Raw genomic sequence first — 27,509 nt, 5'->3', positions numbered from 1 at the left:
TATCCAAAAGGATACAGCAGCCTCAAGTCTTATCAGGGGACAACGGCTTCCTCCTTCCTCCACTGCTGACCAAGTCACCGTGGGCCACAGCACTGCAGGCAGCTGTGAGGCGGGACAAAGAGCTGTAAAGTGGCTGGAGTGGAGGTGTATGGACCAGTTCATGGTTACGCCACCCCAAGCAGAAAGGAATGGTGGCTTCGACTGGCATGGTGGTAGTGGAAATGTGAAGATTCAAGAGACATAGTTACGAGGCAGAACCAACAGGACTCGGTGATAAACTACTCTCAGGAAAAGGGAGGAGTCAGGCCTTTCAGCCATTAGCATCCACCCCCCAGGTGGCCTCACCCCCTTCCCGGCAATCCAAGAAACCATATGGTTCCAGGGCCTGTAGCCCCTTCCTCTGCCTACTGCTCAGCAAGTGGGTTCCAGTTTGATAAGAAAAGCCTTCCTGTGGTGGAGACCGAAAGGAAGAGGAAGGAGCTAGTCCATTCCTGCCGAGGAGGTTGTGGGAGAAGGAAGATGGCCAGAACTGTGTGTCCACTTCATGCCCTCTGGCTTCTGGAGTGGGTGCAGCTGCTCTTGGGACCTAGGGCCATCCCTCCGGCCTGGGCCTTGAACCTGGACCCAAGGCAACTCACCTTGTACACAGGCCCCAATGGCAGCCACTTTGGGTTTTCACTGGACTTCTACAAGGACAACCATGGGAGGTGAGCCTGGGGTGAAGTCTGGGTGTTGGGAGAGACCATCACCACTTCTGGGAGCCTCAAGCTCCCCATTTGTTACCTAGAGGTTGAGCAAAGAGACTTTTAGGCTCTATTTCAGAGTGAGCTCCTTTTAGGAATACTGGCAGGAACTAGTTCAGGTTAGAGTGTCAGGGAGGGGCACACATGCAGAGGTGGGCACCAACGCTACAGCCAGAACAAAGGGAAGATAAAAGTTGATGGCTTATTTTCCCCTCAAGCCTCAATTGTATGACCTATGCCACCTTGGTATCCTCAAAATATAGAGAGGAGCACGTGTCTTAAAATGAATTGCCCCACTCCCACCTTGCTTTTCTACTCCATGCCCTCGTTCCCATCAAAATTACAAATATTTGAAAAGAAACCATGGAGCATTCATGGCTGGAATTAGTCAGCTGCAAAATCGGACTTCCAAGAAGAGAGTCCTGGTTCCTTCTCTTTATAGTAACTACCCTGCATGAGTGACTTATCGTGGTAGCTGCTGGGATGCCCACCCTTGGGGATGGCAGACAGTCTTCAAGTACCTGATGCTTGGGGGATTTCCTCTGCTGAAGAGTCACCTCCTCCAAAGTCCCCTTTCCAAGGTGGCCTACAACCAGTGGCTGATCAATGAGGAGTGTGGAGGGAGGAGAGAGGTGGAAGGGTCTGATGTTCTCACCTCAACTTGGGATGGTTCTGAAAGGTCCTTCTAGCTCCAGAGCTCCTAGGATGTTGAGCCACACCTGTCATTGGGCCTGAATCTGCATCATACTCCTTTCTCTGCCCACGCCTGTTCCTTTCTCTTTCTTTTTTTTTTTTTTTTTTTTAAGATTTTATTTATTTGTCAGAGAGAGGGAGAGAGAGAGAGCACACAAGCAGGGGGAGCTGCAGGCAGAGGGAAAACCAGGCTCCCTGCTGAACAAGGAGCTGGATATGGGACTCGATCCCAGGACCCTGGGATCCTGACCTGAGCCGAAGGCAGACACAACTGACTGAACCACCCAGGCATTCCGTTCCCTTTCTTTCTGCAGATATTGACCTCATAGGCATTACTTAAACATCCTGTGAGCTCAAAAACAAAACAAAACAAACCAAACAAACAGAAAGAAAGAAAAGAAAACATGGCATTATTGTCCCCAATTTATATATGGTAGAACTATGACTTGAACTTACATCTACTAAGGTCCTCAGTTTTATCAGTACCCCACTTTAGAGGTGCTCAGTAGCTTCCCTAATCACCGTTAAACCTAGCTCTCAGGAAGGTATCTGGTAACAGTCTTAAATTCCAGGGAGCATGTAAACCCCTGACTTTCGGTGTGGGGCACAAGGGTGTGGGATGTGGAGTGTGGGTGGTGTGCAGACCTTGGCAGATCTTTTTCAGCAAGGATGACAAACTCTTCATATTCAAACCAAACTAAATGGTTATAGTACCAGCTTTACCCTTAATTTGCTAAACTACTTTACGCACGTGGTTTCCCCACTGGGAGACAGTTTCCCTGGCCATGACATCAACAGGCTGGCCTCCATGGTCTGTGATATCTGGTTGAGGGAAGATGATCCGGTGCCCTCCAAGGCACACAGCCCTTCTGGGTAGTGCTCTCAGCGCAGGCGCCAGGGCATGTGGTACCTCGGGATTCGCCCCGAGCTCACCCAGCTTTCCTACGCAGAGTGGCCATCGTGGTGGGCGCCCCACGGACCCTAGGCCCCAGCCAGGAGGAGACAGGCGGCGTGTTCCTGTGCCCCTGGAAGGCCGAGGGCAGCCAGTGCACCTTGCTGCCCTTCGACCTCAGTGAGTCCAGCGCAAGGAGGGAAAAGGAGGGGCTACAGGGGGCGTGGACAGCCGTGCTTCAGCGCCACACCCTGCTTGTGCCCTCCAGATGATGAGACCCGACACGTAGGCTCTTACACCTTCCAAACCTTCAAGTCCCGGCAAGGACTGGGGGCGTCGGTGGTCAGCTGGAAGGACAACATTGTGGTGGGCGCTGCGGCACGGGGCACCAAGAGCAGTCGGGGGCAGGGACATGTGCGGGGTGGGGGGGACCCGACTCCCGCCGGTTCCCCACTCTCCTGTGGCCCTGCTCCAGGCCTGCGCCCCCTGGCAGCACTGGAACGCCCTAGAAAAGACCGAAGAGGCTGAGAAGACGCCCGTAGGTGGCTGCTTCCTGGCTCAGCTCCGGAACGGCGGCCGCGCGGAGTACTCCCCCTGTCGGGCTAACACCATGAGCCAGGTTTACCGGAAAAACGGCTTTAGTGAGTTCTGCTCTCCATTTGGCCTCCGCCCACTCACGGCCCCCCTCAGCTCCGCCCCCAACTCCTACGCCCCACCCCGGCCCCACCCCGGCCCCGCCCCGGCCCCGACACCCGCGCACACTCCCGGCTCCGCCCCTTCGCTAACTCCTCCTCCTTCCCTCCCCTAATAGACGACCGGCGCTGCTGCGAAGCGGGCTTCAGCTCCGTGGTTACTCAGGCGAGAAGGGAGCCCAAGGGGCGTGGGGGCGGCTCCCAAGCAGGGTTCCTTCTCACTTCCAGGGCTTCCCTTTCAGGCTGGAGAGCTGGTGCTTGGGGCCCCTGGCGGCTATTTTTTCTTAGGTACCTGACCATCTGTACACCTCCCTCCCTTCTCTGGGCCTGGGGAGACTCCAGGAGTCTGGGTCCCCACAGCCGCTGTCTCTCGCGCCCTAGGTCTCCTGGCGCGGGCTCCCATTGCCACTATCGTCTCGAGTTACCGCCCAGGCACCCTCTTGTGGCACGTGGCCTCTCAGAGCTTCACCTTGGACTCCTACGAGCCGGAGTACGAAGACGGCTACCGGGGTAATCCCGGCCCCTCCCTTCTAGGCCTCCCCGCGCCCTCTAAGCATCACCGCGCACTCCGCCCGGGTCCTGCCCCTGCGGGAGCGCCCTCTGCGCCCACAGCTTCCCCGCCACCGCGGGAGTCCCATATACCCCTGCTTACCTTTCCCACCCTGAATTGGCAGCGCGGCCTAGGGCGGGGCTCGGCCTCAGTTTTCCCATCAACACAATGCAGGGTTTGGCCTGGGTGGTCCCTGAGACCCTTTCTTCCTGGCCCTTGGCCCTCTCCCTGCTTCGCCCTCTCAGAAAGAGTAATTTGTGCTGTGTCTTCAGGGTACTCGGTGGCCGTGGGAGAGTTCGACGGGGATCTCAACACTACAGGCAAGAAATCCATTTAGGGGCAAAGGTTGGGAACCCCAACCCGGGGAGGAGCACTTACAAGCCCCGCACCGAAGTCTCCCCTGGGTTGCAGAATGGCGGGTGGGAGGTGGGGTGGGTAGGTTCAAAGGACTTCATTCACCGGGGTCCGGCTCTCCCCAGAGTATGTCCTCGGTGCCCCCACCTGGAGCTGGACCCTGGGAGCGGTGAGTGTCCCCTGTCCTGCCACAGGGCATCCCAAAGCCCCCGACCCCACTCCTCAGCCTCACAAGCCCTCTAAACCTCCTGCCTTTTCTCAACGGAAGGGGAGGCTCTCCTGGGGAGCAAGAATGAGGCGCATTGCATTCTCTGCGCAGGTGGAAATTTTGAACTCGTACCACCAGACGCTGCACAAGCTGCATGGAGAGCAGGTGGAGGCCCAGCCCGGTGTGGGTGGCCGAAGCTGGGGAATTGGAACCCTAGAATATTCCAGGGGTGGGAGGGGCAATGTGTAAGAGAGGGTGCTGGTCTAGGGGCAGGAATTAAGTACGCCTCCTCTTCCTGCAGATGGCTTCGTATTTTGGACACTCGGTGACCGTCACTGATGTAAACGGAGACGGGTGAGGGGTGCCCCATCCCTACCCGTTTTGGGTCCCCAGTCATCAGAGGGGTTGACTGCTTTCTGTCTCCTCCTTTCCTTGCCCACTCCCACGTGACAACCACCGAGGGGAGCGGGAGGGCGAGAATGGAATGGGCAAGATTTGGCTCAGGCCCACAGCATCCCCCTAACCCACCTCACTGCGCTGCCTGTCTGGCCTGCAGGAGGCACGACCTGCTGGTGGGCGCGCCACTGTACATGGAGAGCCGCGCTGACCACAAACTGGCCGAGGTGGGGCGCGTGTACTTGTTCCTGCAGCCTCGAGGTCACCATGTGCTGGGCACCCCCAGCCTCCTGCTGACCGGCACTCAGCTCTATGGGCGATTTGGCTCAGCCATCGCACCCCTGGGCGACCTCAACCGGGATGGCTACAACGGTAAGGGAAGAGAGGAGCCCCACTTGCTGCGAAATGGTTAACAGTCATAACAAAGATCATGGATTTGACGAGAGGGCTGCCAGAGCCCGGAACCAGGCTTTTGGGGAGAAGAATTGAAAGGGACCACTTAGGATTTGTTTGCATCCATCCAGGCAAGAGAAGGTGACCACCTGGCTGTGGATTTTGGCAGTGGAGTCAGAGATGGGTTGATTTCATGGGTATTTAGTACCCGGACTATTAGGACTTGATGGGTGGCTGGATGTGGAGCAAAGAGAGAGCCAGGAGTTGAGGGGGTGTGGTGCCTTCACTGCCTGGAACTCAGGCCAAGTAGCGGGACTGGGAAGGGGAGGGCAGGGGGCGGAAATCAGCAGGTCAGCCCTGGGCATGTTTGACCTCGAAGGACTTGGGAGCATTAGGCAGACATGCAGAGAAAAACCACGTGTGCCTTCCCCACTGGCACCAGAGAGTTCCAAGTGAGAGACAGAGGCTTTGGGAGGGTGGATGAGGTCCCCAGCACCTGTGAAGTAAGAAAAGGCATCGGACAAAGCCCTGGGAAGCAAGAGCGCTTAGGGGACTCCTAGAGAAAGTGAGTCTAGAAAGGAGACAGTAGTGTCCAGAGAAGTAGGAGGGAAACCAGGAGATCTCTTGGCCCTGAGCTGAAGGAAGAGAGTGCTCTGACCAGGAGGAAGGGGGTCAGCGGCTCCAGATGCTGCTGAAAGACATCATTAGATGGGGTTGGAGAAGTCTCTGTGGGCTTTAGCAAGAAGGAAGTCATTGGTGACAATGAGAGGAAGCGGTTTCAGGGCTGGGTAGGCACAGAAGTCGGAATGCCATGGGGCAAAGTCAGGGATGGAAGTGAGGAACTGGAGGCAGCCAGTGTAGACAGCTCTTGCAACCAGTTTGTGAAAGGACAAAAAGAAAGGAGGAGGAAGAGGAGGCAGCGTGGGGGGAGGAGGAGGAATAGGAGGAGGGAGAAGGGAGGGGGGAGAGGGGAGGGGGCCGACTAGGAGGAGGGGGAGGAGGAGGAGGGAGGGATGGAAGGAAGAAAGGAAGAAACGATTCCTGAAAGGAGAGGAGGCTCAGGAGAAGGTTATTCTATTTCAAAGCATATGAAGTAGGTTGAATGTGGGGGCATGATCTGGTGGGGAAACAGGGTGGTGAGGGAAGTGAGCTGCAGGAGGGTCCCTGTGATGCTCGGTGGGGGAGGCTGGGCTGGGATGTTTAGCCTGGTGGTGGGGCATAGGAGTTGGGGAAAGTGGGTTTGCGTTTACACCACCACAGTGGGACTGCTTCTCTCTGTGAAGGAGGTAGGGGACTGGGAGCTTGAAGAAAGTTTGAAATAGGTGCTGAGCGGAGTGGGAGAGGGGGCTGAGCAGACCCCCCTCAGGACAGCTGGGCAGCATCTTGATCCCTAGTTTCCATGGGCGGCGAGGAATCCCTGGGGCCCCATCTGCCGAGGTCTGGCCAGGCTTGCTGAGGACTGGCAATGAATGGGGTAAGATGTTAGAAGATATGACCGGGGTGATCAAATGGTCAGAAATAAGGAAGAGATGAAGATGCTAAAGGTTAGGGGCGCCTGGGAGGCTCAGGCATGAAGTGTCTGCCTTCAGCTCAGGTCATGATACCAGAATCCTGGGATCGAGCCCTGCATTGGGCTGCCTGCTTGGCAGGAAATCTGCATCTCCCTCTTCCCCTGCTTGTGTTCCCTCTCTCACTGTCTCTCTCTGTCAAATACATAAATAATTTTTTTTTTTTAAGATGCTAGGGTGCCTGGGTGGCTCAGTGGGTTAAGCCTCTGCCTTCAGTTCAGGTCATGATCCCAGGGTCCTGGGATCAAGCCCCACATCTGCTGAGCAGAGAGCCTGCTTCCCCCTCTCTCTCTCTGCCTGCCTCTATGCCTACTTGTGATCTGTCTGTCAAATAAATAAATAAAATCTTAAAAAAAAAAAAAGATGCTAAAGATCAGGAGAGAGGGGAGGCCCAGAGCCTGGGGATGAGACTGGTCAGGGTGGTCTTATTTGGATGAATTCTATGTAACTCAATCAGAAAAATCAATAGATTTTTTAAAGGAAAAAAGGTCTATAGAAAACAAAGTCAGAAGACAAAGGAAAGACAGTTACAACATATACATAAAAGTTCTTATTCCTATCACATGTAAAGAATTCTTACAAATTAATAAGATTATGATGATTAACAAATACATTTTCAAGAGTGACCTTTTTTTTTTTAAGATTTTATTTATTTATTTGACAGATCACAAGTAGGCAGAGAGGCAGGCGGGGGAGGGAGGGAAGCTGTCTGCCCGCGGAGCAGAGAGCCTGATGCGGGACTCGATCCCGTGACCCTGAGATCATGACCTGAGCTGAAAGCAGAGGCTTTAACCTGCTGAGCCACCCAGGCGCCCCTCAAGAGTGATCTTAAAAGTTATTAGTGATGACAAGCCCCTAGTGTGCCTCTGAGTTCGCATGGTGGAATTGAAATGGGGTGAAGGGGGGAGCCTTCAGTTGGCTTAGTTGGTTAAGCATCTGACTCTTGATTTTGGCTCAGGTCATGACCTCAGGGTCACAGGTTAGAGCCCCAAGTTGGGCTCTGTGCTGGGCGTGGAGCCTGCTTGGGATTCTCTCTCTCCCTCTACCTCTCCTGCTAGCACACACGTGCATTCTCTCTCTAAATAAATAAATAAAGTCTGGAAGGAAGGGAGGGAGGGAAATGGATGAAGTTCCCTAAGGGAAAAGGGGGCCACTACTTAATAGGTCTTGGTTATTTAATCTTCTGGGACTCAGTTTTTTCATCTAAAATGGGAATAATAGTGCCCAATTTTCAGGATTAAATGAAATCATGTCAATATGTTTTCCTCAATAGATACCAGGGGCTGCTACTGTTTTTATAATCATCCTACTTGGTGGGTCTCTTTTGTTCTGAGTTGTAAACTCCTGGAGGGAAGGGCAGCTGCCTCCTTGACACTGAATTTTGCATCCCTCTGCTGGTCTCCTGGAGTCTGTGGGAGAGGGAGCTTGGGGCCACCTGGATAACAAAACAGAAAATGGTAGCAAACAGCCATTGCCCTTCTGATGCTCCTTCCAGATGTTGCAGTGGCCGCCCCCTATGGAGGTCCCAGTGGTCGGGGCCAAGTGCTGGTGTTCCTGGGTGGGAGTGAGGGGCTAAGCTCACGCCCCTCCCAGATCCTGGACAGCCCCTTCCCAGCAGGCTCTGGCTTCGGCTTCTCCCTGCGAGGTGCCACAGACATCGATGACAATGGATACCCAGGTGCCCCTGGAATGCCTCCAGCTAGCCCAGAAGGGCTCTTGGGTATTAGCCAGAGATGCTGAAAGACACAGTCAGGGCCCTAGGCCTCACTGAGTGTTCTGACCCGTCTGGGAGGCTGGGAGGCTGGGGGTGGGGGGCAGTTCAAAACTCCAGTGGGGGAAATGGTGTGGGAAACCCCGAGGACCCCGATCCTCCTCTAACTGGTGATTCTGATCCCTCCACCATCTGTAGACCTACTGGTGGGAGCTTATGGGGCCAACAAGGTGGCTGTGTACAGGTGAGCGCTGGCTCCAGGGGGATCGTGGGGGAGGGTCCACACTATCAAAGGCTTCTGGGCCAGGAGGGTCCACAATAGCAAGCCTCCCCCCCCTTCTGCCAGAGCTCAGCCAGTGGTGATGGCCAGTGTCCAGCTGTTGGTACAAGATTCACTGAATCCTGCTGTGAAGAATTGTGTCCTGCCCCAGACCCAGAAGCGCGTTACCTGGTAGGAGGCAGAGGGCATGGATGGGCCGGGTGAGGTCTGGGACCTTAAGGGGCCGTAGCTCCTGAGCCCAAATCCTATCTTTGCAGCTTTAACATACAGATGTGTGTAGGAGCCACTGGGCACAACATTCCTCAGCAGCTGCGTGAGTGTCGTCATGGGAACAGAAGGGAGGGGTGTCTGGGCTCTGCTGGAGACTGGCCTGGGAGACCCTGACCCTCCCCTCTCGCCTTGCCAGCCGTGAACGCTGAGCTGCAGCTGGACCGGCAGAAGCCCCGCCAGGGCCGGCGGGTGCTTCTGCTGAATTCTCTACTGGTGGACACCATGCTGCGTCTGGACCTGGGCGGGAGACAGAGCCCCATCTGTCACACCATCATGGCCTTCCTCCGAGTACACCCAGGCGGGGGATGGGAAGGGCTGGGTGTGCAAGCCTGTTCCTCCAGCCCTGGGTTGTGGGCCTGGGGCTAGGAGTACGGGGGAGGTTAATGGGACATGTCTGGCAGGGTGCCTGCTCTGACTCTTTTCCCCTCCCTAGGATGAGGCCGACTTCCGGGACAAGCTGAGCCCCATCGTGCTCAGCTTCAATGTGTCCTTGCAGCCCAGGAAGGATGGAGTAGCCCCTGCTGTCGTGCTTCATGGAGACACCCATGTCCAGGAGCAGGTCGGCCGGGGGAGGGGGGGAGACGGGCAATGGAAGGGCAGGACCCCTGCCAGAAAATCAGGGTTAGGGTTAGTGTCCAATTCCTAATGGGAACCCCAAAACCTTGATGTGACCACTCATCTCCAATGTCTTCTCTAAACCTGAATGAAAACCCCCAAGTCTCAAAATTCCTTAAACCCTGTTCCAAGCCCCACATGTGGTTGACGCCACCTGTCAACTCCGACAAACCCGTAAACCCCAATGTCACTGTCCTGACATTGTCCCAAACCCTGATGTAGATCCCGAAGCCATGGTGTCAGCTCCAAACTCCTTTTCATCCTCGGACCTTCTAATTCCCTTAGCCCTGATGTGACCCCCAAACTTCACATGTCCCCAACTCACCCGCACCCCTCGCTGTGCCTCTTCTAGACCCGCATCATCCTGGACTGCGGGGAAGATGACGTGTGTGTACCCCAGCTCCAGCTCTCCGCCAGCGTGTGAGGAGGCCGTGGGCCCCAGGATTCCCCTTCACCACCTGAGGCCGCCCCCCCTCCCCCCACCCAGACCCTTGGCCCCGGGCCAGGCCTCCTCTGCTTTACTCCTTTCTCCCCATAGGATGGGGTCCCCACTCCTCATCGGAGCCAATAACGTGCTGGAGCTGCGGATGGTTGCAGCCAATGAGGGCGAGGGGGCCTATGAAGCCCAGCTGGCCGTGCACCTGCCCGCAGGTGCCCACTACATGCGGGCCATCAGTGACATCAAGGTGAGGCCCCACCTCGGGGGCATTCCCAGGGACCTGCGAGGTACAAGAGCCTTGCCTTTCCTTTCGCAGCTGAAAGCCCCCAGTTCTCTTAGGCATTGTTGGAAAAACTTATTTTTTTTTTTAATTGGGAAAAGGAGTATTTGCTAATATCATAAAATCCGAGGGCTGTTCTAAAACCCAAACCGAAAATGGCTCAGGAACTAGGTGTTAGCAGGAACTCTCCACCTCTCCACCCCGGCACACAAGCCCCCTCTGGACTTTCCGAGAGCGCTTACATATACATAAGATACCCCAACCATCTTCTTTCTTGAAACTCCCTCCCTGAAGGGCTTTGAGAGACTCATATGTAACCAGAAGAAGGAGAATGAGACCAAGATGGTGTTGTGTGAGCTGGGCAACCCCATGAAGAGGAATGCCCGGGTGAGGCCCCAAGGCGTGGGGGCTGGGTCTGTGCCACCAGGGGCTCAGACACAGCCGAGTTTTAGGGGCTGGGCTTGGAGTCCTATAACTCTGGGCGGGAATCCTGGTCCTCACACTCCCTGTGTTCTTGGCCTAGTGGCCTAGTGGCTTTCCCTCTCTCAGTGGGTTTCTGAGATAATGGGACAAGACTGCCCAGAGTGGGCATCTGGGCCGTGACTTTGGCCCTCCCCATCTCTCAGATAGGAATCACAATGTTGGTGAGTGTGGAGAACCTGGAAGAGGCCGGCGAGCATGTGTCATTCTGGCTGCAGATCAGAAGGTACTGGACTGGGGAACATTCCTACCCACCACCCTTCCCCTGGTTGATCCTGATGCAGACACCGTCAGAGGCCCTCCTTCCAAAAGGGTCTTCTGGAACGTCCACTCTGCAGACTTCCCCGTTCCCTTTCTTCCCCAGAGACTTGTTTCTGAGTCTTGGAGCCCTAGAAGGTCTTCCCCAGGTCTAACTTCATTGTGGCGTGCTGATTGTGCTGTTAGCACTTCCCGAAATGCCTGAAATTCTGGCCCTGCCCCAGAGAGTTGTGACGTCCACTGGGCTGGTGTCCCTGACCTGCTTCTCCTTATCCCTTTCCCTCCAGCAAGAACAGCCAGAATCCGAATAGCGAGGCTGTACTGCTGGATGTCCCGGTCCGGGCAGAGGCCCATGTGGAGCTGCGAGGGTGAGACCAGGGACAGACCAGAGAGATGGTGGGCAGAACCCTCGCTTCAGAGGGCCTTGGGGGACCCCCTACAGGTGACTCAGTTGATCAAGCTCACCCGGAGGGATTCGGGCCCGCAGGAACTCCTTTCCAGCCTCCCTGGTGGTGATAGCCGAAGAAGACAACAGGGAAAACAGCTCCAATATCTGGGGCCCCAAAGTGGAGCACACCTACGAGGTATGGAGGGCCTTCCAGGACCCAGGCTGGGGTGGGGAGGGGCCCAGGAGCTGCGCCACCTGGGCGCTGAGCCACCTGACATCCGACCACCACCACCCTCCAGCTCCACAACAACGGCCCTGGCACTGTAAGTGGCCTCCGGCTCAGCCTCTGCCTCCCTGGCCAGTCCCAGCCTTCTGACCTGCTCTACATCCTGGACATACAGCCCCAGGGGGGGCTTCAGTGCTCCCCCCAGCCCACTCCTAACCCCTACAAGGTGAGAGCCTGAGTGAAAGAAAGACTTGTGGGTGGGGCACCACCCCATCAAACAGAGCCCCTCCGGGAGTTGGGGGGCGGGATGAGTGGAGCTCAGACCAACTGCTTCTTGCCTCCCCAGCTGAACTGGAGGCTGCCTACCCCCAGCCCTTCCCCTACCTCCCCTGGGCGTCACAAGCGGGAGCGAAGACAGGCGTCCCTGCCAGGGTCCGACCAACCCGCCAGGCCTCAGGATCCAATTCTCCTGGTGAGCAGGCTCCATGGTCTCCAGCTGGGGCCTCCCTGGGGCACAGGGGCAGAGGCTCTGGGAGGCAGGGCGAGGGGCCCACGGTGTGATGCAGGGCTCGGGTGGACTGCGGGTGAATATGAAGGGTGGGGCTGGGCTTGTGTCTGGGGTCGGCTGCAGGTCCTTGAATCTTTAAAGATTCCCAGTACGTTAAAGAAAATGAAGACATGCCAAAGCAGAGTTACAAAAATTCTGGGTGTGGAATGCTGTATGATGACCCCCTTCTTCCCGCCCTTCCCCTGCATCTCTTGAACCCTGTGAGCAGCCCCATTTAGAGATAACGGCCGAAGCTTGATGCTGAAGCCCTTCCTGGGAGGGTGGCCCGAGCTCCCTGTCCTCCCTGCCCCTTTCTACGATTGGGTCCTTGGGGTGGTGAGGGCTGAGGTGTCCGAAGGGCTGGGAACTAATGATGCATCCCCTTAGAGCTGTGACTCGGGGCCGCATACGGTGGTGCAGTGTGAGCTGCGGGAGATGGCACGAGGCCAGCGGGCCATGGTCAGGGTGCTGGCCTTCCTGCAGCTGTCCAGCCTCCAGCAGGTGGGGGCGGGGCGGGGGGGGCGGAGAGAATGCCAGGGGCGGGGCTTTATGGGGGTGTGTGTGCCGGGGTGGGGCTTTATGGGGGCAGGGACCACGCTGGCTCTGGGCGAGATGGGGCCGGTAAGGGGTGAAGAGGGAGTGAGCGCAAGGCTTACTTTTGAGGGGACGGGATTAGGCCAGGACCAGGACTCCTGCGACCAAGAGGCCCATGTAAATGGCTTTCACCGCACCCCGTTCAGAGGCCCCTGGATCAGTTCGTGCTGCAGTCGCAAGCTTGGTTCAATGTCTCCTCCCTTCCCTACGCTGTGCCCGCCCTCAGCCTGCCCAGTGGGGACGCTCTGGTGAGTACAAGCCTGCGGGACCCACTGTATTCCCAAGCTTCCGTGCCCCACAGGTTGGGGGCGGGGCATCCCCCCCTCCCCACCCCGTCTAAGGGGTGGAACAGGTGGGTGGCTCGGTTGGGGGTCCTCAGCCCACAGGCTGAGTCTTTGGGAGAGGCAGGTGTCAAGGTGACTGAGAAAACATGTGGGTTTGCCTTCAGGTGCAGACGCACCTGCTTCGCGCCTTGGAGCGGGACATTCCCATCTGGTGGGTGCTGGTAGGGGTGCTCGGCGGCCTGGTGTTGCTCACGCTCCTGGTCCTGGCTATGTGGAAGGTGAGGCATGAAGGGACTTTGGGGTCCCTGGGTGGGCACAGGCTTGACCCTGCCCGACCTCACAGGGAGGCAGAGAGATGGTGACCCAGGGTCTGTCCGCATCTCCACTAGTAAGTGCCATTCTCCAGAGAACCTCTTCCAGGCCACAGACCCCTGGGAGAGGGGCACCTAAAATCCCTAAGGTCTTGCAGCCTGTTTCCCGCTGAGAGGAAGAGTCCCAGGAAGGGAGCCCTGCCTTCAGGAATTCCCTGGCTGCTGAGGAGGACAGGGCTCACCTCCGGACTCCTTCCTTCAGTCTGATGCAGACCCTCTGGGGAGGCCCTGCGGGGTCAGTCCCTCTGTGCCAGGAGGGCCGTTCTCAAACTCCCTTAAGTGCTCAAGCCGTGGGAAGTCGTGGTGCTTTTAGGGAAAATCATGCATTAGACTTATAGTCATCAAATACGTGTCACTGTGAGCTTGAGTCACATAGAGACCTAATGGCCAATATTTAAGAAAAATTCAGGGGAAGGGCGGGCGCCTGGGTGGCTCAGTCGGTTAAGCGTCTGCCTTCAGCTCAGGTCATGATCTTGGGGTCCTAGGACTGACCCCTGCATGGGGCTCCCTGCTCAGCAGGGAGTCTGCTTCTCCCTCTCCCTCTGACCTTTCTCCCTGCTCATGCTTTCTCTCTCTCTCTCTCTCTCAAATAAGTAATCTTTTTAAAAAATTCAGGGGGAAACAAGTTAAAAACAAGTAACTTGTGACATGTGTTATCTCTGAATGGGGAAGGCCTCCATTTGTACAAGCAGGGGGATCTGAGTGTGCTGGTCTGGGGAGAGGACCTTGTGACTGGCTGCTTTCTAGCCTGCTTCTACAACTGCTGCTCGGGGGCCCACTGATGATCTTTACATCCTGTCTCCGGCCCCTGTGCACCCCCAGGTTGGCTTCTTCAAGCGCAACCGGCCGCCACTGGAAGAAGATGAGGAGGACGAGTGAGGGGGCGGCCCATGCCCTGTCCTATGAGGAAGGCTGGGAGCTGTGTCTGCTCTGCCCCTTCTTCAAGGTGCGCCCGCCAGCTCTGCTCACCCGTGGCTTGGAGCTGTCCCATGGAGGCCTCCTAGTATTCTCCCCCTCTGGTGAGAGCTGGCCACTCCTTTCCCTGCTGCCAAATAAAGAGCCCCAATCCCCAGCATGCTGTCTCCTCTTGAGTCAGTGAAGAGAAGGGGACGGGGGACAGGTGATGCTTGGAGAGAGAGTTGGGTCTGGCAGAAGTGTGAGCAGAGAGTTGCCCATTACAGACCAAAGTTGCCCATTACTGTCTTTGGGAGTTTCTGGGAGCAAAGAGTGGGGGCAAAACAGAGGAGAAAGGGTGGCAGAGCCTCCAAGAGAGACTGGAGGGGGATGGGGTATCCGAGGGTGGATGGGTGCAATGGAGGTTAGGAGCATCAGAGAAGGCAGGCTGGTCCCTGGTGGACAGCTTGCTTGCTTGCTTTTTCTGGTGGACAGCTTTAAACAGTTTTTTTTTTTTTTCATGATTTTGGAGAGAGAATTCTCAGGCAGACCTGGGATTTGGGAACATAACCTGCACTCCCCACTCCCATTAAAAAACAAACAAACAAAACGCCTTTAAAGCCAGCTTCAGAGTGAGGAGGGGGCAGAGGGAAGCTCACTCAGCCCTCGGCCTGAGGAAGGGAGAGGAGAGCAGGCTTTGCTGTCCAGCTACCCTTCCTCCCCATCAAGGAGAAGGCTGTTCAGTTAGGAAAGAGGGCCCCAGGCAGGGGTGCTAGGAGCAGAATACAACTTTCCCTCCTCTGCCCACCAAGACTGGAGTCCCAGGATAGACGGGAAGGAGGGGTCCACCTGGAGTCCCATGTGCCCGGGACTCTCCCAGCGCTGAGACGGAACAGGGAAGAGAGCCAAGTTCTGGCCCCTTGTGAGACTCACATTCAACCAGGGGTAAAGAATAAATGAGCACGTAAATGTGCGGTCAGTGGTGGTCAGTACTGGGAGTAAGAATCAAGGGAAGGAGATTCCGGTGGAACTACGTGGGAGAGGGCTGCCATTTTAGGTAGAGCGGTCAGGGAAGGCCTCTCTGATGAGGGGAGCAGAGAGAGGGATGAATGAGCCTCGCGGCCGCTCAGGAATAAGAGCATGATCTGGATGGAAAGAGCAACAGCTGAGAAGGCGCTGAGGTGGGAGCAGGCTTGAGGTGTTGAAGTGAAAACGAGGAGACCCATGGACCGGAGGCCGGCACGGTCCAGATGAGGTCAGGGGTGGGGGCAGGAGGGCAGCACCTTTTGGCCATGGGTAGGACTTGGGACTAGATGCCAGGTGTTGTGGGGGAGGCCATTGAGGAACAGACTTACCTCACAAGTGCGGCTGGTATTTGATTTTACCCAAAGGGATAAAAGGTAAATTTTGCAAGGAAAACAATTTGACATCCATGCATGGCAAGTTCCAGAACAGGTTTTTAGTTGGGTGACTTTTCCTAGGAAAAGATTAAGCTGCTGTGATCCTTACACACCAGCCAGACTCCCTCTCCACCCCACCATCGCGACTGGATAGCGCCAGACAGTCGATCTTGATCCCACAAAGCATTTGGCATTTGCCCTTATAGACAAGACAGAAACATGAGCTGGATTTAAAACTGAACAATTTTGATAAAGCTGAAGGAGATCCCTATGAGGTTGTTCCAAAGCTCTATCCCAGCCCTGAGCTGCCTAGCACTGTCCTGTGTCCCCTCCATGGAGGCAGGGAAGCCGCTCTCCCACCCTACAGATGGCTGCTGGCTGTCAGGGAACTCCAACACAATGGGTGACTGCAGCCGATTCAAGGCAGCCTGGACAGATTGTGAAGTTGGGTTGAAACCAACAAGATGAAATTCACCAGGGATGAGTGCTAAATCCTGTGCTGAGATTGTGAAAATTTGGTTACATAAGAAGAGGGCTGGGAAATCTGGTTAGATGGAAATTTATGAGAAAGAAAGAAAGAGGGAGGGAAGGGGAGAGGGAAAGACAAGAAAGAGAGGGAGGGAGGAAGGAAGGGAAATAGAAAGAAAGGGAGGGAGGGAAGGAAAAAGGGAGAGGAAGAGAAAAAGAATCTGGTATCACAAACTTACAACAAGGTCCCCTTAAGTCAGAAGAGCCAACCAGGGGACCCAACCAAGAGAGAAGCCTGCTGTCTTCTGGGGGGCAAGGTCCTTGCTCTAGGTATCCAGTCCCCTTTGGGGCACCACATCGTGAGAAGCAGGTGAAAGCCAGGGAAGAGCAAGAGCGTAATATCAAATGAGATGAGGATTTGGCAGCCCAGAAGCTGAATGAGGATGACAACCAGAAACTGGAGAGAAAGTGAGCTTGGCTGGGCCTAGGTCAGGCTTCAAATGTGGGGTTCAAAATGTGGGGTTCAGTGGCGGAGGAAGAAGGAAAAGACTGTCGCTTATGAGCCAGAACCAGTGGGACTGACGGGTGAGTCTCCGGAAAAGGAAAAGGCCGCTTGCATCCCTAGAAGAAATTCCCAAACATTATGACCGTCGAACAGTGATCTCATTACCCGAGCAGAGGTGAGCCTCCATGTCAACCTGGGCGGACAGGAACACCATTGATTGCGCCCCTGCTCCTGTCAGGCATATGACAAATCCTTTATATCATCATCACATTTAACCGTTCTTACAACAGCCCCACGAGGTAGAGATTATTACAATTGTCACTTGAAAGGAAGGCCGAGGACCAGAAGGCGAAGTAACTTGCTCACGGCTCAAGAGGCAGAAGGTAGTCTGGGACTGACCGATTTCCACTACGTAGGTGTTTGTGCGGATAGAACGGGGCAGTTTCTACACTTTCTGGAGATGCTCCTGACCGTACTACCTCTTTGAGTGTGTTGTAAGCAGTAGCCTCTCCTCCCTCCCAAATTTTCCACCAAATTTCGAGGGCTCCGGACCTCCAAGAACCCGGGTGACTAGACCCTGCCCGTCGCACTCCCTGGCAGCTCGGGTCTGGGCGCGCGGGGTGGGGTCTGCAGGGTGGGCGGAGGGCGGGCAGGGCCCGCGCGCGGTGCGCGGAGCGAGGCGGTGAGGGGGCGGCGCCCGGAGGTCCGCGGGGTGGGGCGCCGCCTGCAGGGGGCGCTGGCGGCGGCTCCGGGCGGAGACAATCGCGCCGAGCTGCCGCCGCAGCCAGAGCGGGAGCCCGAGCGGCGCGGCGCGGCGCAGAGCTGGGGCTGAGCGGGGCCGGCCGAGCGGGGCCGGGCGGGAGCCATGGGCCGCTAGGGCCCGGCCGAGCCCCGCGATGCCGCCGCCGAGTGGCCCCAGCGTCCTCGCGCGGCTGCTGCCGCTGCTGGGGCTGCTGCTCGGCGGCGCCTCCCGGGCTCCCGGCAAGTCGCCGCCGGAGCCCCCCAGCCCGCAGGGTGAGTCTCGGCCAGGAGGGGCAGCGATCGCGGGCCTGCGCCCCCTCGATCGGGCCCCCGCCCGCCAGCCCCCTCTTCGCGGCGCTCGTGAATTGGGGGTACTCTGTTCCCTGGGTTTGGGTGGGGGGAGCCCGGCGACTTCGGGTCGGCGCTTACGGGGGAGAGGAGGGAGGGAGAGGGCGACTGCCGGGGCGGGGGTCTTGGGGAGACACAATGGGGAGAGCGGGGGTCCCCGGGCTCCGCGCCGCCGCCCCCTCTCGCCTTGTTTTTCTCTCTCCGGGTCCGCGAGGCGCTGCTGCCTGAGCCATTGTCTACCGAAGACACCCGCCCAGGGGCGGGCTGGGGCGGGCGCCCGCTCCGCAGCCCCCTGCGGGTTCCTCGCTCCCGACCCGGGCTGGGTGGGGGCGCCAGCACCGGCTGCCACCTTGGACCCGCACGGGGGCTGGGCGCCTTGAGCGGGGCTGGAAGGGGGGAGGGGGGAGGGGGAGTGGGTGAGGCGGTGGGCGGATTGACTGCTCGAATGGGGTTCTTCGCCCTGGAGCTTGACAGCCCCCGGCCGGCCCCCCGGGTTCAGAATTGGGGGTGTACCAAAGAAACGCTGTCGGCCCTTGAGGGAGGAGGGGCTGCAGTTTGGGGGGTTCTGGAAAAAGGGGTACGTGGTGATTCCCAGCCAAAGCGCATGGCAGGGCTGTGGTGGCGGAGCCATGCTGAGCTGGCTCGCTGGCTGTGGGCTGTGCCGGCTGGGAGGGCAGGTGCCTGGGTCCCCATCCAGCAGACCTCCGGCCGCTCCTATCCCCAGCCCATCCCCGGTCACCCCCTCCTCATCTAACCTTTCGGTAGCCGTGAAGTAGAGCCCCCGGGCGCCTCACGGGCCCAGGTGGGTGTGTGAGGTGGGGGCGGGGGAGGCTCTTGCAGCGGGAGAGGGTGGGAGAGCTAGACTCTGACTCCTGGGTTCTCGCGGGGGCCTCCGCCCACTCCAGCCCTGCGCCCACCACCCCAGCTACCGTTCCCTCTGTCGCCTCTGGGCCCCATCCCTGCCTGAAACCGTGCTCTCCACTCCTCTCCACCAAGGAGCTGACAGGAAAAGCAGGGTGGGGGGGGGGGTGTCTGGTTGAGGGAAGTGGGGTCCGGATGAAGGGAGGGGGTCGGATTTCCTCCTGGAATGAGGCAGAGCTGAAGCCTGGAGAGGCGGATACAGTATGGAATGTCAGGCTTGAGAAATGGGGAAGGCTCACCTCCGGCCTCAGTCTCCCCTGCTCTCTGCTGGAGGAGAGGAGGCTTTGATGGGTAGAAAAGGGCCCTGGTTTCTCAAAAAGCTTTTCCTTCAAGTCCCGTTCTCCAGGGGAGGGGGTCCAGAGAATTAGCTGAAATGGAGCCAGGAGACAGGGCTCTCCCAGGCCCCTGGCTGAGAGCCCAGGTCGAGGGGAAGGGAAAAAGAATCTGCTGGGCACCTGCCTACTCCTTCCCACTGACATGTCCTTCGGGCCTACCTGCCCACCCCGTGTTGTTCCTTGGGCCCCCTCCCCTCTTTTGAGGCTCTGGCCCTTGAACCCCAAGCATTCCTTCAAATGACCGTATTCCAGACTCCTGGGTCCCCTCTTTCCAGCTGCTCCATCCAGCTGCTCCTCGCCGGGGTAGGGGTGGGGAGTAGCCAGGCCTCTCTAGCTTCTCAGAATTCCTCCTGGGTAGTGGGGGAGGAGGGGCAGGAAGATTGCCAGCTCCTGGGAAAACCAGAGAGTAGGAAAGAATCAAGTGTGTGCACCCACCCTGCCAAGTTGGGCTTTGGCCTGGGAGGGGTGTGGGAGGTGGGTTCAGGCGAACAGCTGGATGGGATGCCAGGGCCAGGCGTGGCGCTGGCCTTGGGGCTGGAAGCTTGAGAGGAGACACCTGTCTCCATTGAGTGTCAGGCTCCACGCATGAGGCCCCCCGCCCCATGCCGTGACCACCCCATGCCCTGCTGCCTGGACTCCCCTAGGTTTGTGTCCCCGCCTGCCTCTGGGCCCTGCACTGAGGCCTCTGTACCTTTCTAGGCATGGACACCTACTTCCATCATTAGCGCAAGGTAGGGGTGAGGCAGGTTCTTGAGGGAGGGGCCATGCTGAGTGGGAAGAAGTAGATAGTGCTGTGGATCAGAGAGGCTGCCTGGGGAAACCCATGAGAACAACTCTAGGCCTGGTCCCTGCCTGGTCACCCCATCTGAGCTTAGGACACCTGCACGCCTATCCTGGCCAAGCTCTCCTGGGGCCGGGAACAGAGACAGCTGGACTTCCCTTCCCAGGCCTCTCCACGCCAGTTTCCCTTGGGCCTGGGTCGGCCCCCCCAGATCTCCTTCCCCTTCGCGGGGCCCCAGCTCTCTGCCCATCTCCTGGGAGGAATGAGGGCGTTGCCATGGTGACTGACTTGTAGCTGACCAGCTGGGAGGGGGCAGGCAGTCCCTGTGAGGGGGAGGGGTCAGGAGGTACTTGTTCGGGCTTAGGGGTTGGGATGAGTCCCTAAATCTGAAAGGAAACAGGCTTGTGCAAAGGATTCTGGGAAGAGGATGACCAGCTCCCCAGTGTCCCCTTCTCAGCTTTTTCTTCAGAACCAAAACTCTGACCCAGCCCCCCTTGCAACCCTTCTCATTGGCTGAATTCTGACCTCTCTCCTCTCCATCTGTAGACCCTTGGTCCTCTGCTTATTCCTCCTTTCTCTGCCCTCTTCCCTCTCCCCTCCCTGACACCAGCCCCATGGGGTCCAGTGCTTAAGAATTTGGGTCTAGGGGCACCCGGGTGGCTCAGTCGGGCAGACTCCCAGGTCTGGATCCCAGCTCCCCCCGCCCCAGCGGCAATGCGAGTACCTAAACTCTGAGCCTCAGCTGCTTTATCTGCAAAATGGGCTTCAGAACATATTTTATGGGGTCTAATGCATCATTGACTGTAAGATGCACCATCATTTCATGTGCCAGGAAGAAAAGAAAAAAAGAATACTGCCAATCCTGATGAAGATATCCTCAGTGAGAAGCATATTCTGAGTTCAGAAATGTAAAATGTGGGAAAGTGTGTGAGTGAGACTTGAAATATGGTAGTAGCACCACCTGTCTCATAGGCTGATGTGGGGTTCAAAAGAGGGCGCTAGCAATGCTGACTCTTCCAGAGCCTTGTCTAGCCTGGGCCCCAAAGCCACTCCCAACCCACAGCCTCCTCCTCCTCCGACCTCGGGACTCCCCCCAGTTCTCTTCCCCACCCCCCCTCCCTCCTCACACTCCTCACCCCATCTTGTCCACAGAGATCCTGATCAAGGTGCAGGTATATGTGAGCGGGGAGCTGGTGCCCTTGGCCCGGGCCTCCGTGGATGTGTTTGGGAACCGGATGCTGCTGGCCGCTGGCACCACGGACTCCGAGGGCGTGGCCATACTGCCCCTCAGTTACCGCTTGGGCACCTGGGTGCTGGTCACTGCTGCCCGCCCTGGCTTCCTCACCAACTCTGTGCCCTGGCGTGTTGACAAGCTGCCCTGTGAGTGCAGGGGCAGGCGGAGGGGGGCGGGCAGCAGCTGACCCCATCAGCCCCTTCCCAAAATAGTCCTTGGGGGTGGAGGGGGCAGGCTTTCCAGCAGCTGCTGCCTGGGCTGGGGTACGCAGAGGGGGCTGAAGGAGGATGAAGTCACTGGGATTCAGATGGAGGGAGTGCCCGGCCCTGGGGTTGGGGGGGGTGGGAGGGCTTTTTCTGGAGCTGATGGGCCACCCCTCCCACAGTGTATGCGTCAGTCAGCCTCTACCTGCTCCCCGAGCGGCCGGCCACCCTCATCCTGTATGAGGACCTGGTGCACATCCTTTTGGGCTCTCCTGGTAAGGCTCCTCTTTTCCCCCCAACTCATGCCTGCTCCTCTTCCTTCCCTCTGGCCTGGGTACAGAGAGCTCCACTCTTCTACGTATTAGTGCTGGGTGCCCTTGAGCAAGTCACCTAACCTCTCTGAGCCTTAGTTTGTTCATCTGTAAGATATGGATATTATCTATAATATCATCAATTGGAGCTATATCATCAAATTGAAGTAAGGATTAAATATCAAGTATGAAAAAACAGCACGGAAGGTGGTCAATAAATGTTTTTGTTATTGGGGCTTCTCGTGGTTTCTATTCTCCTTCTACTCCTACCATTAGCATTCCTGTTCCCTGCCACCTGTTTCGTCAGTGGATCTACACATACTACTTGTGCACCTACTGGGTGCCTGGCAATGTTAGAAGGCCACGGGAGGGTCATTCCATAGGAACTGAGCAATTCTCAAGTGCAAGGCCTGGACCAACACCACAGTATCTGCTCACGGCTTCAGTCTCACCAAACCAATCCTTAACTGCGCCAGGCATTGTGTCTGGTGCTGGGGAACAATGGAAAGGAAGAACAGACCCACTCCCTGTCTTGTGGAGTTCACGGACAAGTAGGAAGACAGACAAACACATCGCTACCAACCCTGAACTAATTACAAGGCAGGCGGAACAGTGGAGTAGAGAGCAGCTGGCTTCAGCACTGAGACAAGCCTGACCTGTGAGTGTAGCAGGGCAAGAGAATTTGGGGAACGGAGCTATGGGACCTTGTGGGCTCAAGAGTTAAAGGAGGGCACAGACGCCTTCACTGGAGAGGAATCAAGATGTAGGGGGAGAAGGGGACAGCCAGGGTGCAGGGGGGCGCCTGACTGGCTCTGCAGGAGGGGTGCCTGGTACAGACTGGTTGATCTGGCTAGTACTAGGGAGTCATGGTGGGCTTGGGAGAGAGAGAACCTGCCTCCCCAATTTATATTCTTAGCTTGAGCCCTTGTCTCCAAGGTGCTCGTTTGCCTATCTTCATCTCCCTGGTCCTGAACCAGAGGCTTCTAAACTGTCTTTGGAGGTTTCTACAATGCCAAGTGAGGGGTGTGGGGCTGGCTCAGTCCGTAGAGTGTGCAACTCTTGATCTCGTGAGTTCAAGCCCCATTTTGGGGCATGGAGCCTACTTTCAAAAGTAATAGTAAGTAAATAATAAAATAAAGGGCCAAATGATCCTGTTGTGGCCCTTGGCTTATGACCGTCCCATGGCGCCCATGGCTTTCAGAGTAAAGCCTTGAGTCCTTCACAAAGCTGACCACACCCTGTGGGGTCTGCATGCCACTCAGTCACCCGTGTCCGTGGACCGGCCCGCTGCCCCGTGCCTTTGGGCCTTTCTCTCCTCCGTTCTCTTGGAGGTCCCTTTGTACCTTCCTTCCTGCAGGAGTCTTACTTATCCTCATCCTGCAACACTCCATTGGGGGGCGCCTGGGCGGCTCAGTGGGTTAAAGCCTCTGACTTTGGCTTAGGTGGTGATCCCAGGGTCTTGGGATCAAGCCCTACATCGGTCTCTCTGCTCGGTGGGGAGCCTGCTTCCCTTTCTCTCTCTGCCTGTCTCTCTGCCTACTTGTGATCTCTCGCTCTGTCAAATAAATAAATAATCTTAAAAAAAAAAAAAAGACTCCATCGGGCCTACCCCAGCTGGGTGGGCCAAGCGCACTTGGCGCCCCACCATTTTAATAGCAAGGTAGGATGAAAAGGTGCTGAGAAGGTGGGCCAGCACCACACTTCCTGGGTTTCCGTCGGGCTCCAGGACTGTGACCTTGGGCAAGTCGCTCAACTCTGGCCTCCGTTTCTTCGTGTATACAACAAGTCAATAATGAAAGCACCTACTTCAGGGGCTTTGTACTAATTACAGGGGTTAACGCAGGAAGACTTAGATGGTGTCCAGCGTATCTTAAAGCTTAATACATGTTAGCTACGACCATATTGTATTAGAATTCTGTTTATACGCCCCCTCCACCCCAAGACAGATACACACACACACACACACACACACACACACACACACACAAAACCTAAGCTGTACAATACAGTACCCACTAGCAACATGTGGCTATTTAAATAAATTAAAAGTTACATTAATTTTTTAAAAGATTTTATTTGACAGAGCGAGAAAGAGACGAGCAGGACGCGTGAGGGAGGGAGAAGCAGGTTCCCTGCTGAACAAGGAACCTGACATGGGGCTTGATCCCAGCATCCTGGGATCATGACCTGAGCCGAAGGCAGACGCTTAATGACTGAGCCACTCAGGCGCCCCCAAATTCATTAAATTTTGAAAAATTAAAAATAAATCCAGTGTCTGAGTCACACTAGCCACCTTTCAAGTGCTTAATAGCCATGGGTGTCTAGTGGGTACTGTAATGGGCAGCACAGAGAGAGAACATTTCCATGCAACACAGCAGAAAGTTCCGATGGGTACTAGAAGGGACAGCCCTGCACAAGACTGTGAACTTGAAGGCAGGGAACCGAGGACTATGTCTTATTCACCTTTGTATCTCCAGCACCTAACACAGTGCCCGCCACACAGCTGGCAACAGTCATTGTTTGAGAATCCGAACCTCATCATTTTATAGACTACTGAGGAAATGGTGTTTCAGAGAGAGCAAGTAACTTGCTCAGGGTCACACAGCCAGGACTAGATTTCAGGTCCAAGTCCTTTTTCCATGTTAACATTCTATGAATGCAGTTCTCTCCCCGAGTCACCAAGCTCCCTGACCTTCCCAAGTGGCCTGACCCAGTGACCCCCTTCTCAAATACTTGCTTTCTGCTCTGGTCCCTGGGCAAGCCACAGCAGCCCCCTTCTCCGTCCAGGTGCCCGCTCCCAGCCCTGGGTGCAGTTCCAGCGCCGGGCTGCCCGCCTGCCTGTCAGCTCCACCTACAGCCAGCTCTGGGCCTCCCTCACACCTGCCAGCACCCAGCAGGAAATGCGTGCTTTCCCTACCTTCCTGGGCACTGAGGCCTCCAGTTCAGGTAGGCTGGGTGTCCAGCACGGAAGGGACGTTTCCCCCCATCCCACCCCCAGGATTTAGCCCTCAGCCTCTGTGTCTCCTTTCCCCCAGGCAATGGTTCCTGGCTAGAGCTGATGCCACTGGCTGCTGTAAGTGTGCATCTGCTGACGGGCAATGGAACAGAAGTGCCGCTCTCGGGCCCCATTCACCTGTCCCTGCCTGTGCCCTCCGAGCCTCGCGCCCTGACTGCAGGCACCAGCATTCCAGCCTGGAGGTTTGACCCCAAGAGTGGTGAGTGCCTCAAGGGGCTGCGGCTGCCGGAGTTTGGGAAAAGCAAGTGGGACTTAGATTGGGGCGGGGGGCATTGGGTTTCATGAAACTCCTGCCTTTCCCAGGGCTGTGGGTACGCAACGGCACTGGTGTGATCCGGAAGGAAGGCCGGCAGCTCTACTGGACCTTCGTCTCCCCCCAGCTGGGGTACTGGGCAGCTGCCATGGCTTCCCCCACCGCTGGTGAGAGACAGGGGGATGGCTGGGACCAGGAGCCGTGGGGGAAAGGGAGGCTGGGAGTGTGGACTCCTGAAGGATGGGCAGCCACACCCAGAGAGCTAACCCCTTGTCTGGCACAGGACTGGTCACCATCACATCGGGCATCCAGGACATTGGCACCTACCACACCATCTTCCTGCTCACCATCCTGGCAGCCCTGGCCCTGCTGGTGCTCATTCTGCTGTGTCTGCTCATCTACTACTGCCGGTGAGTGCCTCACCCCTGCGCCCCCCCCCACCCCACCAACCCTCCCCCAGCCTCTGCTCATCCCCTGCACACTGAGGCCTACCCTCCGCCTGGGGTGGGGCTGGGTGCTAGGCCCAAAGAGGCATAAAGTACAATTCCAGTCTTCAAGGCACTGACAAGGCACCTGAGAGATTGAGGGCTGAAGTAGGGGGAGAGGAGGCAGGACCTACAGGCCAGGCCCCTCCAGGGGACCCCTGGCTGGACATGCTCCTCCCAGGCTCTCACAGGACCTCCTGCATGCGAAGGAGTGCAGCTCCCTTCAGGGGGGCTGGCCCTCCCACAGACACTCAAGGCTCTTTCCACAAACCTCTCCCAAGGCCTTTCCAGCTGCCCCAACATTTCTCCCCGGGTCCCAGCCATTCTTCCCATCCCTCCAACACTGCCCATCCCTCATCTTGCCACTGCGGAGTGAGGGAGCTGCTCAGGCCTCCCTACCCTTTCCTGAGGTCCTGGGTCGCTCCCCCCACCCCAAACACCTTCCAGGAGGCGCTGCCTGAAGCCGAGGCAACAGCACCGCAAGCTGCAGCTGTCCGGGCCCTCTGACGGTAACAAACGAGACCAGGCCACCTCGATGTCCCAGCTCCACCTCATATGTGGGGGACCCCTGGAGCCCACCCCGTCGGGGGACCCTGAGGCCCCGCCCCCAGGCCCCCTGCACTCCGCCTTCTCCAGCTCCCGAGACTTGGCCGCCTCCCGGGACGACTTCTTCCGCGCCAAGCCGCGCTCTGCCAGCCGTCCGGCAGCCGAGCCTGGGGGCTCCCGGGGCGAGGGCGCGGGGCTCAAGGGCGCCCGCTCCGTCGAGGGTCCCGGCGGGCTGGAGCCAGGCCTGGAGGAGTACCGGCGGGGAGCCTCGGCGACCCCGGCCTTCCTGCAGGAGCCGCCCTCGCCGCCGCCGCCGCCCTTCGAGCACTACCTGGGCCACAAGGGGGCGGCCGAGAGCAAGCCCCCCGACTTCCTGCTGTCGCAGTCGGTGGACCAGCTGGCGCGGCCGCCGTCGCTCAGCCAGGCCGGGCAGCTCATCTTCTGCGGCTCCATCGACCATCTCAAGGACAGTGTCTACCGCAACGTCATGCCCACCCTGGTGATCCCCGCGCACTACGTGCGCCTCGGCGGCGAGGCGGGAGCCGCGGGGGCGGGCGACGAGCCAGCCCCGCCGGAGGGCACGGGCCCCGGCCCCGCGCGCCCTTTCCCCCCGGCCGACCCCCAGCGCCCGCTGCTGCAGGGCCACTCGGGCGCGGGCGGCGAGGGCGGCGGCGGTGGTGGTGGCAGCGGCGGCGGCGGCGGCGGCGAGGGCTGGGGGGGCGGGCGCTCGGCGCCGGTCAGCGGCTCGGTCACCATCCCGGTGCTGTTCAACGAGTCCACCATGGCGCAACTCAACGGGGAGCTGCAGGCGCTGACCGAGAAGAAGCTGCTCGAACTGGGCGTGAAGCCTCACCCGCGCGCCTGGTTCGTGTCCCTGGACGGGCGCTCCAACTCGCAGGTGCGCCACTCCTACATCGACCTGCAAGCGGGCGGGGGCGGCCGAAGCACAGACGCCAGCCTGGACTCAGGCGTCGACGTGCACGAGGCGCGGCCCGCGCGCCGGCGGCCCCTGCGCGAGGAGCGGGAGCGCGCGCCCCCGGCCGCCCCGCCCCCGCCGCCCGCGCCCCCGCGCCTGGCGCTCAGCGAGGACACGGAGCCGAGCAGCAGCGAGAGCCGCACGGGCCTCTGCTCGCCCGAGGACAACTCGCTGACGCCGCTGCTGGACGAAGTGGCGGCGCCCGAGGGCCGGGCGGCCACGGTACCCCGGGGTCGGGGCCGCAGCCGCGGGGACAGTTCCCGCAGCAGCGCGAGCGAGCTGCGGCGCGACTCGCTCACCAGCCCGGAGGACGAGCTGGGGGCGGAGGTGGGCGACGAGGCAGGCGACAAGAAGAGCCCGTGGCAGCGGCGGGAGGAGCGGCCGCTCATGGTGTTCAACGTCAAGTAGCGCCCCCGCCCGGCCTGGCACCGCCTCCCCCACGTCGGCCCCCACCCCCTCCGCCCGGGCCCGCCCCCAGGGTACGCGCCCATGGGAGCGGTGGGGGTCCTCGCTCTTAGCCTCCCAGACCACCCCTCCCCCCCCCGCCTGGAGAGGGGCCCAGGGGACTGCGGAGCTGTCCAGTGGTATGTGCTGGGTAATGTCTCGGGAGGGACCCATGTTGGCCTCTGAGAGGGAGGTGGGAGGGGTCCAGACCCCCATTGGGAGTTGCTGGGGAAGGAGGGCTGGGGGGTGGGGAAGCAGTGCCTGTAAAAACGTGGCTGTACATAGAAAGATCTATTGTGGGAAAGCAGGAGGGGCGACCGGGCCTCAGCTGCTCGTGTTAGGGCTGGGAAGGGGCCTTCTCTGGGGACCCTCCGGGAGGGGAGGGGGTGCTGCCTGCTGACTAGCCCACCTTTGGG

At 58.2% G+C, this 27,509-nt stretch overlaps 2 protein-coding genes across 2 annotated transcripts; both read left to right on the top strand.

Moving 5' to 3' along the window:
• Positions 1-206: 206 nt before the first annotated feature.
• Positions 207-14,306, top strand: ITGA2B (integrin subunit alpha 2b; the record flags this gene model as incomplete). Its single annotated transcript, XM_080826662.1, is given in 31 exon segments — positions 207-212; positions 322-707; positions 2,387-2,555; positions 2,557-2,694; positions 2,804-2,969; positions 3,140-3,186; positions 3,263-3,308; positions 3,402-3,530; positions 3,843-3,890; positions 4,050-4,093; positions 4,244-4,297; positions 4,434-4,486; positions 4,689-4,900; positions 7,985-8,167; positions 8,399-8,444; positions 8,547-8,651; positions 8,738-8,793; positions 8,887-9,038; positions 9,184-9,309; positions 9,718-9,785; positions 9,904-10,051; positions 10,379-10,471; positions 10,711-10,790; positions 11,110-11,190; positions 11,310-11,406; positions 11,510-11,662; positions 11,783-11,908; positions 12,371-12,484; positions 12,724-12,825; positions 13,026-13,139; positions 14,055-14,306. Coding segments are annotated over 31 exon segments (3,399 nt in total). The 3' UTR covers positions 14,112-14,306.
• A 3,089-nt stretch (positions 14,307-17,395) lies between these two features.
• FAM171A2 (family with sequence similarity 171 member A2) lies at positions 17,396-27,057 on the top strand (the record flags this gene model as incomplete). The annotated part of the gene is made up of 8 exons (XM_080827493.1): positions 17,396-17,513; positions 20,778-21,005; positions 21,245-21,337; positions 24,161-24,319; positions 24,409-24,588; positions 24,693-24,809; positions 24,926-25,052; positions 25,575-27,057. The coding sequence occupies 8 exons, from the start codon at positions 17,396-17,398 to the stop codon at positions 27,055-27,057; spliced, it is 2,505 nt and encodes an 834-aa protein (XP_080683619.1).
• Positions 27,058-27,509: the final 452 nt, after the last annotated feature.

This window comes from Martes martes, assembly GCF_963455335.1.
Source record: "Martes martes genome assembly, chromosome: 16".
Classification (NCBI taxonomy): Eukaryota; Metazoa; Chordata; class Mammalia; order Carnivora; family Mustelidae; genus Martes; species Martes martes.
This window is presented reverse-complemented; position numbering and strand designations above follow the sequence as displayed.